Here is a 12,219-nt window from a genome sequence, read left to right as displayed (position 1 = left end):
GCCACATTTGCTCCGATGATCATGGGTATCTTGAACTTTAATAAAGATGAAATTAAATGTATATACACGTATACTCTAGTGGTACTAAATACTATCGCTTTGTAATATGACTTAGGAGTAAGAATGTTTATTTTATAACCCCTCATTAATTTATTGACTAAACAACACATGCATGTATGCATATATTTGCCGTTATTGTAACCAGTGTCAGTGCTCATGAAAATCCATAATGTAATTAATAAAAATCAATCGATTGATATATATCATCATATAATCATCGATATTCTCCGCCAAAGATCTCTACATGTTCAGCCTCGTTCTGAAATTCGACGCATCAAATGATATCTAAAAATAACAACAGCGGTTGTATTGTGAAACTGGTCTATTGCGTGCCAACATGCATATAGTGCATTCCTAAAGGTGTCTAGTTGGGCCTTATGGGAAAGTTTAAACTATACTTACAGGTACATTTGAGCCTATTGGTACAATTAACACCTGAGCTGGCATAAATTATACCAGTTCTGCAGTTACATGATGTTTGAATGGGTAAAACAGTTTGCACTTGTTAATTTTACTTACTTACTGGTATGCTATTTTTATCATGCCTCATTTTAATACCTTAATTGTTTTCTTTAAATAATGCTTTTTATTAAGTATGAGTTATAAGACTGAATTGTTTTGCTTAATATATAATTGGGCACATTTTTTCACTTTGGGCAAAAAGAATCTTCAATTATATGCCGACAGGCAAACATCCCGTCTGTAGATCTGCCATAGTCATTAGCACTTTTCTATGGAATTCCATAGAAAATATTATGGAATTCTACGGAAATAGATGGAAATCCATGGAATTTGATGGAATTCCATCCACTTGCCAATTTTCCATCTAAAGCTGTTATGGAATTCCACGGAATCTCGACTAAAATTCCATGCATTTCCACGGAATGTATGGAAAACACCATGGAAAGTTGGACTTAGCCATTTTTTTCAACAGAAATCGTTATGGAAAATAACTTATACATTTTCTTGGATGGAAATCAATGGAAAATAACTTAGAAAATGTTCGCTGGTTGTCTGAAATGTTTTTGTAGTTTAATACATGTATGAATTTATTTGCATCATGTATTTTGTATTTAAAAGAAAATGCAATAAAGATAATTATAAATTTGTTCTAGAAATTGGAACAGTTCTGGAACTGTTCCATATTTGTGTTCTAAAACGTATGTTCTGGAATTGTTCCAAAACAGTTTTTTTAGAATAAATCCAGAACATTTGTGGAAAATGGCTGAGGACTGAAACTATTCCAATAATTTCAAGAACCTTTTTAGAACATTTCAAGGACAAGATATGGTCAAAAATTTCTAAAAATGTTTTAAAATGTAGTTCTAGAACGCTTTCAGAACCAGTAAGTTCTACAAAAGTTCTAATGGGGAATAAGAACACATATAGAACACCTTACACTTACAAATAGCCAAATAGACTTCATAGTAGCGACAGCAGCAGCAGCAGTAGTAGTAGTAGTTGTAGATGTAGTAGCTGTATTAGTAGTAGTAGTTGTTGTTGTTGTAGTAGGTTGTGTTGTTGTAGTAATTGATGTAGTAGCAGTAGTGTTTTTTATATCAGTAGAGGTTGTGGTGGTAGTAGTAGTAGTAGAAGTAGTAGCATTATCAGTTTCTGTAGCAATAGTAGCAGCAATAGAAGTAGCAGTAGTAGCAGTTGTTGCTGTAGTAGCAGTTGTTGCTGCTGCTGTTGCTGCTGTTGTTGTTGCTGTTGTTGTTGGTGGTGGTGTTGTTGATGCTGTAGTAATTAAAGTAGTATTTCTGCAGAAGTAGGAGTAGTTGTTACTTTCAAAGCAATTTCTACAAGTTTAAATTCCTTAACCCTGCCCAAGTGGTATACACACTGTTTTTTTCTCAATATCAAACTCAGCCAGTCCAGGTTGTCAAATAACAATCTATCTGATAAGCCAAGCATGTGTTGTACATCAGATGTTGGGTATGTTTGCTGCAAATCTATTGGTTATAAGATATAACAGCCTTTTCTAATTGGCTGAATTCAAATACAGAAAGTTTACCTGTTAGATTGAAACATGAAACATGGTGGACAATGTACTGGATTAACTTGTTAAAATAAAGTTAAGGAAATTTAACAAACAGAAGAGTTCATTAGTTTTTCCATTAAAAACACTTTCTTAAAATACTTATGTATTTATATCATTTGGAAAGTGACATGAAATATTGCTAAAGAGTGATGCATACAGTGTTTGAGCAGTCTGTCTAGGAATAGAACAACAACTGAAGGTTTGTGATTTTTATTATTTCTAAATATTCCTTTAAATTTAATCTTCTTATGACATTATTGTTGACCTTTTTATGTGATATTTGAGGTTTTAGTATGGCAAATATTAGTTTAAAAGCAGCTGTCACCCAAATTTTCACTTAGTGGAGTTTGCAGGTTGAAAAAGGAAGTAATAAGACCTATGTGGAGAAATTAATAACGTTGAATGTTACAGTATCAGAATTTTATCAAGCAAGGTTATGGAACTGCAGGCTTAAAGGAAGTTTTGTACTGTGCATGTTGAGCACTCAATGCTCATTAATGGTGTTAATGTTTATTATTATCACCCGCCATAGGTGGAGGGATATTGTTTTGGCGTTGTCTGTCCGTCCTTCCATCCTTCCGTCTGTCCGTCTTTCCATCCGTCCGTAGCCATATCTTGGAAGTGCTTTGGCAGATTTCACTGAAACTTGGTATGAGTATGTATATGGATAAGAGGATGATGCATGCCAAATGGCATTGTACACCATTAGTTAATAACAGAGTTATGGCCTTTTGTATCTTGAAAAAATGCTTTTTTGTGTTTCCAAGGCCATATCCTGGAAGTGCTTTGGCGGATTTCATTGAAACCTGGTTCGAGTATATATATGGATAAGAGGATGATGCACGCCAAATGGAATTGTACACCATCTGTTAAAAACGGGGTTATGGCCCTTTGTATCTTTAAAAAATGCTTGTTTGAGTGTCAAATATAATACTTATGTGTCCAGAAGCATGTTGGCCGGGGGATATCAATTCAACGTATTTGCTTGTAAATAAAAAATTAAACCATTGGAATTGGTTTTTAGGTATCTGAGTGTGCATTTTCATACCAATAGAATTACACATCATTCTAATTATAGCAATAATAAATTTGTACTAATCATACCAACAAATTAAGTTATGCTTAGTGCTTTGCGATGTTTTCATTTCGTTTTAGTTCTCTTTCTAAAGACCATTTAACAACTTAATATTTAAAACAATTCATGAATTACGTTCCCTATACATTTTCATTATGTGCTTTAATTACCATTGACCAGTTGATGGAAGATACTGCAGAGTTTGGCAGGGAAATAATCCAACAGCAAAGCGGCTCTTTAACGCATTTACCTAGAGGACTTACAGGGCCACAAATTCATGGTAAATATTGTCATGCCCTGGGCTAGATAAGTTATTTAATGTTAACCACCTGAAAGTATTTTGTCTTTTTGGAATTCAATATATTGGTCTAAGTCAGTTACACTTTTCTGGATCCTGTGATAACTTTAAAAGTTCCAAGTATTTTTTCATGAAACTTGAAACATGAACAGATGACAATAAGGACATTTTGCACGTATTTTCATGTTGTTTATAATGCAAGAATTCTGGTTGCTATGGCAACAAATATATTTAACAAACTTAAAATAGTGAAGTTTAACAGGTAGGGGACCATATTGCTTTGCAATCTCTTGTTATAGTTTGAATGTAAATAACTCTTTGCTTTAGACATTTTTATGATTTTTTATTCTGTAGAGCACATGTGAGCAGTATATAATGTACCTCATACCAAAAAGGACCCGGAGGCAGTGACTGGTGTTCAATATTCTCAGAAGAAAAGGAAAATGGCAGTGGAAGACTTGGACAAACATTTTTAAAAACTAGCCTCTGTGTTAATCCTGGCAGTCTGTGGCTGGTGACATGTTTTATTTTGGTTACTTCTTGTATAAAAAAGACCAGTTATTTATTTTGTGAATTGTATTTTGTGTTTGTTTTTTGTCTTAATTTATTTGTTTTTTTTTAATTTAGGAATTTGAAACTTGGATAATTGAATTAAGTCCGTGTTCAACAGTACTGAGCATAGTATAATAAATAACAAATTTACAACAGTTGTTAATTTGTTATGTATTATGTTGAATACTGGCTGTCTGCATGGGAATTCGTTTTCTAGAAAGTTGGTTTCAGACTTAAATATTTGAAGTTAACCTTCGGAACTTTTCTAGAATTGTACTGGAACACATCAACTAGAACTGAACTTCTGTTATCATACTGAAAGTGTTCTAGAATTAATAAGGAACAGTTGTTGAACGTTAAAATATATGAGAAAAAACTCTAGAACAATTGTGCGTGATGTGTGTGTGCATGTAATTCGGTGTGTTTATGAACATATGTGAGAAAGAAAGTATACTTGTCATAAGAGAAATGTAAAATTCTACTTCTATGTTTTATATTGTGCCTTTTATAAGTTTTTCTTTTCTCACCTGTATATGTGTGCATGTTTATGGATGTGTTTTTGAATGTGTGCATGCATGCCTGTGGTTAAGAGAGTTGGTACTTTATGAAAATGTAAAACCACTCATTTTTGAATATGTACTGTGACTGCATGTGTGTGGTTAATGATTGATGCCAGATCTTGTTCTTGTTTAACTTCTATGATGAAACCTTTAGTTACATTCACATTTGTTTTTCAAAATCAATAAAATGCCTTTGATCTATAATCTGTTTTTTTCTATTTTATTCCAGCTTTTTATTAAATTCCATAGCTTTTCACGGAATTCCACGGCATTCTATGGAATTCCACGGCATTCTATGGAAATCCACGGCGTTCTATGGAATTCCACGGCGTTCTATGGAATTCCACGGCTTTCTATGGAATTCCACGGCATTCTATGGAATTCCACGGCATTCTATGGAATTCCACGGAATTCTATGGAATTCCACGTCATTTTATGGAATTCCATCCCATATCAAGTCCCCCTTCTATTTTTTTTCACTTTTCCATTGATTGCATGGAATCGGATGGAAAGTTAGTGCCAATACTCCACGGAATTCCATCTAACGATTTCCATAGAATTCCATATGATTCCACGGCAGATCTACAGACGGGATGTATGCCTTTATGTGAACAAAATCCCTTTACACACGAAAAGTGTGCCTGTAGGCATATTTTACATATGTCGGTACACCTATTTTGAGCTCTTGTATTTATAATAGCTACCTCCGACCAAAATGGTACAGAACATGTATACCCGACAACACATTTTCCACAATCAATGAAATACCTACATGATCACTAACATATAAAGTCACATCAACTGTCTTATTATGTACCTATTAAAAAGTTCAAAGTTATTTTGCAAAGCATTTATGATAATTGAGATCTTTCTAACTATTCAATGTTGATATTTAGTATAATTTGCAATATGGCATATACGTTATTCAAACTTATAAGATTATCAAAGGACAATAACTCAAAATGATTCTTGTACACTGCAAATCCATAAACTGTGGAAAATAAAGTACACAGTCATTATGTCATTGTATGACATAATATAGTATAAATTATATATATATATTATTAAAACTAGTAAAACTTGATGCACAATATTGTGCATCAAGTTTTCCTAGTTTTGATTATCAGTAATTTTTATTTAAGCGGACAGCGATCAAGTTCAAGGCAGAAAACCAATAGAACAACAAGACAATGCAGTGGTAGCATGGGGAGGTAAATATAACCGACTAACTCCACATCTATGGATTCCCAAACTTTAACAAGAAGCATATTTTCTACAAGGACATTTCCATTATCACTGAATACATCAAAACCCACCATATTTTTCTTTGCAAACAGCATACATGTCACAAGGAAAAAGCTGTCAACCAATTAAGATCAACTTCTTCCAGTAGACTTAATGCTTCAACAAACAATGTCTAAAAACCAAATAACGCATTTGCAACAAATCAATAAAATTGCAGCAGGATAACTTGTTTTGGAATCCGTCTATCCGTCCGGAGCCATATCTTGGAAGTGCTTTGGCGGATTTCATTGAAACTTGGTATGAGTACAGGGGACAAAAATATTCCTAAACTGCACTCGTCCTGCAGGACGAGTGCATTAAAATTTTCACTCGTCCTGCAAACACACGCACTCGTCCTTCAAATATGTGTGAAATAAAGATTGCAAAGGGCTGATATGACTTATAAAGTTTCCTAAAGAATATCACTGCTAAGCAGTGAAATAAGTTACTTTATTTATGAGGAACACAATATAAATAATTTTTTCTAATGCTCGCGTGCTTTCAGTTTCGGACGTTTGAACATCGCCCTCGCCCCCTTTAAAGAAAGCTTGTATGTTAGACATTTTTCAAACGAAATTCAGACTCGTTTTAAACCGTACTTCGCGATTAAATAATAACAGTGACTGCAGTCGCATGGTTCCCTGTCAACATGTACGCGCAAAGCTTACACCAAAAAGCCAATATTTACTCGGGACACAAGTCTCGCATAACAACGCGCACCTGCTGTATAAAATTTACAATAACAATTTCCGGTTCATTCGCATTCTACTTTCGGAATAGATATGCTTTTAGAAAATGATTTTATTTAATGAAAAATAGTCATACTGGTCAAAAAATTCATTTTTGAACATCAGCTTATTTTCACTCGTCCTGTAGGACGAGAGCTTTAGGGAAATTCACTCGTCCTATCAAGATTTCACTCGTCAATACGAGCGGACGAGTGGAATTTTTGTCCCCTGGAGTATATATATGGATAAGAGAATGATGCATTGTACACCATCTGTTAATAACTGAGTTATGGCCCTTTGTATCTTGAAAAAATGCTTTTTGTGTGTGTCCGGAGCCATATCTTGGAAGTGCTTTGGCTGTTTTCATTGAAACTTGGTATGAGTATATATATGGATAAGAGAATGATGCACGCCAAATGGAATTGTACACCATCTGTTAATAACGGAGTTAAGGCTCTTTGTATCTAGAAAAAGTGTCAGTGTAAACACTTTTGTGTCAAGAAGCATATTGGCAGGGGATATAAATTCAACGAATTTGCTTGTTTTATTCTTTTTTTCAGTAGCTATTTAACATGTTAAGTCTACTTTTATTACCATTATATCGTAAAATGGCAAAAATGATAGATTTTACAAGAATCTAAAGTCATTTAAAGTCAGTCATGAAATCATGTAGCACTGACCTTACCTAGTTTTCAAAAATTTCAAAGAAAGAAGGATCTCAACAACCTAGCCCGCTCACCTAAAATAAGGAATTTTCAAATAATATGATATGGTAGTTCAGGGCTCTTCCGAGTTCACAAACACCAATAGCCGAGGACTTGTCAAATTGCTCTTATTATTGACTGCACTTGACCCAGATCAAAACTTGGCATTTATATTGTCAAGATAAACATTCTGACCTGAAGTAACATCCAGACGTAGTCATAAGTGTGATCCTACAATGGTAGCAAATATTTTTTCTTTTACGATTCTATATGGTGATTAGTAGTCTGCCCTAAATTCAAACATGCCCTAAATAATGTTAAGATAACAATGTGACCAAGTTCCACCAAGCTTGATTCATTTATGTTTCCCCTTAAGTTGTTAAAAGCAGACCTGTTTACCCTACCGATTGCTTCTCAGTAGTTTGGAGGGCATCTCTCAGTAGTTTTGGGCTGTTGTCAGTAGTTTTAATTTTTTGAATAATTTAGAGCATTAAAACAGCATGACTGGGTCACATATCAATTAAACGGTACATAAAGCATTAGATGAATTTACTTTCTATTAATTTAATCTGTTTATCACGTTATACTGTTATTATTTAGTGGATGTGCACACTGCCCTTCTAAACAACACTTTAACAAAAGGTTTCACATTGTGCTAACTGCACTTGTAACACAACAAATTACACATCTTTAAAAAAACTAACTTTTACATACATGATACAATGTTACACTCAACTTTAAAATGAAAAAAAAACTGAACACAAATAAATGAACCTGGTGTCTGATTAACCCATTACTAATTCCTCAGGGAATGGGTTAATTAGCAAAAATACATGTTCATTATATATGACATATATGATCATGATGCCACTGGCCTTAAAATAACATCAAAATGCACTGTTCTTTCAATGATCTGTAGTATGCCCCTTTCAGTCTTTTGGATGTGTCTCTGTTATGCTGAGCATTGGATGCCAAGTAGACATGTGTTAAGTTTGTTAGTCCCAGGGTTGCAGAGGATTGCCCTACCTCAGTGATAGTAATCATCTTTTATTAGTGTTGAAGAACTGTCTCAAATGATGAGTTGATGAGATATAATTGACAATTCTTCTAACATGTATCAGTTTCAAACAGTTCAAACCATTACCACTACATACATTTTGACACCATTTTTTGAGAGCCGTTAAAATGCTAAATTAATTGGTACCATAAAAGACTGGGTACGACATGCACATAGATGATAGAGATTGAAGCTGTAGTTTGTTTCAAATAGCTTATTACCAATTGTAAAAAGAGCTGTACCTCATAAAATAAACTTTATGCACATTTTTTTATAATTATAACCTACTTTGAGCGATTTCCAAATCGGGAAAAATACCTTTCAGCGTTTTATTCAAGGTCTTCTCAGTTGATAGAGAGTTGTTCTCTGAAATTAACTCGCACATAATAACCTCCGCATTGGTGGTTTTCAAGTCCTTCTCCAAGCTAGATCCTTACATCATAGTGGAAATTATTCTTTATTTGAAGATTTGATCTTCCAGTTAATGTAGCTATGCGAGTCAATGTGTCGCTTGCAGTCATTCTTTCCTCCATGAGCGCACGAAAAATCAACGTTACATGTTGAACAGTGAACGTCTTTCCTTTTTAGGACGTCCCAAGGCATGGCCAGTATTCTCTATAGTTCTCTTTGTACTTTCGAGAGTTTGTTTTAGCAACTCTAAGGAGTGTCAACATCGGCGTCTGATTATGTACCACGCCGTTTGGAAGAACTCGCCATGTTTAAAATGCTAACATCCGGGTCACTTAAATTATGCATTGTCCCCGGGAGGCTTGAATTTTAACATTGCTTACTACGCAAGCGCCAAAATGATTATGATTAATGAATTACCGACAATGACCTAAAATAAGCGAAAGTACGATTAAAAAACAAAATTTGACCATTGTGAGAATATGGCCTATGTATTGATAAAATGAACATCCTAAAAAAGTTAATCAAGATTGAACAATACATGTGGCCTCCAAGGGGGAAAATGGTTTTCCCATATTAAATTTTGACCTACTGACCTAGTTTTTGGACGCATGTGACAAAGTTTCAAACCCAGGATGGAAAATGTCAAAATAAACATTTTTTTGACCAAGTTTCATCAAGATCGAACCATTAATATTTTTTTAGAGTGATAACAAGTTTTTTAATTTTACATGGTGACCTAGTTTGTATATGCACATGAATCAGATTCAAACCTGGCCTAAATATTGTCGAGATTACAATTCTGACTATTTTTCAGTAAGACTGAGTACCCAATACAATGTACATATTTTTGTGAAATAGTTACAAGGCTTTTCTGAGATTGGACATAATTTCTGAACGCTCATGACCCAGAATCATACTTGATCTAGATATTGTCAAGAAAAACTAGAAATGGCACGGCAGAGGCCAACGTGTATCCCGACGCCGCATGTTTGACCCGCGGGTGCCCCAGGGTTGGTAATAGGGCCATGCAATGTTGAGATTGACCGTATTGTCATAAGAGATGTTCAGTATCAATTTGAAGTAAATCGGTGTAGAAATGAAGAAGTTAATATAAAATATCCTAAAAAATGAGTGAAAATCTCTGACCCGGCCCCACCCAAACCCCCATAACTTTTGACCCAGGGGTCAGATCAAAATTCCAAATAGTGCACTGTCACACATATGCTCATAGCTACCATGTGTGTTAGTTTCAAGGTTCTAGTGCTAATAGTGTAGGAGGAGATAGTGGCCAGGACGTACGGACAGACAAACAGATGGCAGAGATAACCACATTATAGATATCAAAATCTAAACACGGACCAAAGTTCAAGGTCAAGGTCAAAAAGGTCAAAAATTTTATGCGCATGGAAAGGTCTTGTCCAGATACACATGCAAACCAAATATAAAAGCAATATCTGAAGGGACACAGTAGTTATGAGCCTTTTTCAAATCACGGTCACAAGAAAATCTCTGACCCGGCCCCACCCCAACCCCCATAACTTTTGACCCAGGGGTCAGGTCAAAATTCCAAATAGTGCACCGTCGCACATATGCTCATAGCTACCATGCGTGTAAGTTTCAAGGTTCTAGTGATAATAGTGTAGGAGGAGATAGTGGCCAGGACGGACTGACAGACGGCGGAGATAACCACATAATCCCCACTTTTCTCCGAAAAGCGTGGGGATAACAATCTGACAAAGTTTCATAAAGATTGTGTCATAAATGTCGTCTATAGAGAAGGTATGGGCTTTTCATAAAAGCGTCTTTTGACAAAGCATTCTCACCAACATCATCAATATTGAAAGAAAAATGTGGACTTTAGAGTGGTAACAATTTGTTTTTTAAATATTAGACCTGATAACTTTATTTCCGATGAATGTCACCCAAATTTGAACTAGGCCAAGAAAATGTCAAGATAAATATTCTGACAAAGATAAAAAATTTGGCTTCAAATGTAGTAAAGTAAAATATTGGTGACACACACCACACTGCATGACAAGGCACACAAGACATAGGGTGATCACAGTAGATAACCTTGAGCACTAAGTGCTGGTGAGCTAAATAGTAAAAAGCCAGCTTGCTGCCATCCATGATAAAAATTAGTCTAAATATAATTGAAACTAAAATTTAAGTGCTTGCTTGAAAGGTAACAGTGTTTTTAAACAAATAGATCTAGTTACCAAGTGTTAAACCCCACTTGGCCCAGATTAAAATTTAGCCTTGAGATTTCATCAAGATTGAGTTACACATTTGGCTACCAGAACAGTAACATTATTTTTTTCTAAGATTTGACCCGGTGACCTAGCTTTCTTTTATTGCTGAATATATTACATTTTCTTAATAATATAATTTTTGTTTTCTTATACATGTAATTATAACACTGTTTGTGTCTTTATTTTCTGTTCTGAGGACAATTAAGATTGGTCTAGTTGATTGGCATTAATTTCTAAGAATACATGTATAGTAAACTTTCAAAGTTACAGCTCATTTCAACATTGAGCTAAAACTCTACACTGAGTGACGCTAGAAATATAGCAATATAACTTTTAATAAGATCTGAAGAATAGTGAACAAATACACTGTAAAACAAAGCTGAAAACTGACATATTGTACAGTTACTGTAGTGTGGAGTGTGAACAGTATGGAGTTTATATTATTTTCTACAGTAGTTTTGTCATATCATGTCAGCAAGTTAACCCACTCATACTTTGCATAGGCAAGCTGGTATACCAAGAATATGTGCATATACCAATAATAAACAAGAGCACCGCCTTGCGGTTGCAGACCGCTCATCTATTTTCTTTTTAAAGGTGAAGGGACTCTCAATTTTAATCACATAGGAGGGAGGGGTGGAGTGAAGAGGGGTGTATAGTGTGGGGGTGTGGACATTACTACATTATCTTCCAAAAATGCGAAAAAAAAATGCAAAAAAATAAAATAAAATTTCGGGGGTGGGGGGGGGGGGGGGGGTGGGGGGGGGGGGGAGGGGATTCTTGGGTGCGATGGTTGGACGGTATTTAAAAAATAAAATAATAAAAATAAATATTCGTGTTTTTAAACTGTTTCAAAAAAAAAAAAAAATGGGGGTGGGTGGGGTGGGGGGGGGGTATAGTGTGAGGGTGTGGTGGTCATTTGTGAGATCTTAAAAAAAAAAAAAAAATTAAGGGGGGGGGGATTCGGGGCGGGGGGGGGGGGGGGAGGGGGGGGAAGGCACGGGGGATGGTTTGGGAGTCTATTGTGGTATGTCAGGTAAGAGTAGTTTTGTCAAAGTATCAATCAAATCTAATAATAAATAAAGAAGTTATGGCAATTTTAGCAAAATTTAATAATTTGACCTTGAGAGTCAAGGTCATTCAAAGGTCAAGGAAAAATTCAACTTGCTAGGTACAGTAACCTCATGATAGCATGAA

The 12,219-nt window shown here is 35.0% G+C and overlaps 1 protein-coding gene across 2 annotated transcripts in view; it reads left to right on the top strand.

Annotated features, from left to right (window-relative positions):
* LOC127853323 (GTPase IMAP family member 8-like) overlaps positions 1-12,219 on the top strand; it is a 104,897-nt gene that overhangs the window by 25,383 nt on the left and 67,295 nt on the right. The window contains exon 6 of one of the 2 annotated variants that reach the window (XM_052387763.1): positions 5,729-5,797. The exons of the other annotated variant lie outside the window; for it this stretch is intronic. Coding sequence (XP_052243723.1) covers positions 5,729-5,797 — 69 coding nt within the window. The remainder of the gene's footprint in view (positions 1-5,728; positions 5,798-12,219) is intronic. 2 annotated transcript variants of the gene reach the window in all.

This window comes from Dreissena polymorpha, chromosome 12, assembly GCF_020536995.1.
Source record: "Dreissena polymorpha isolate Duluth1 chromosome 12, UMN_Dpol_1.0, whole genome shotgun sequence".
NCBI lineage: Eukaryota > Metazoa > Mollusca > Bivalvia > Myida > Dreissenidae > Dreissena > Dreissena polymorpha.
This window is presented reverse-complemented; position numbering and strand designations above follow the sequence as displayed.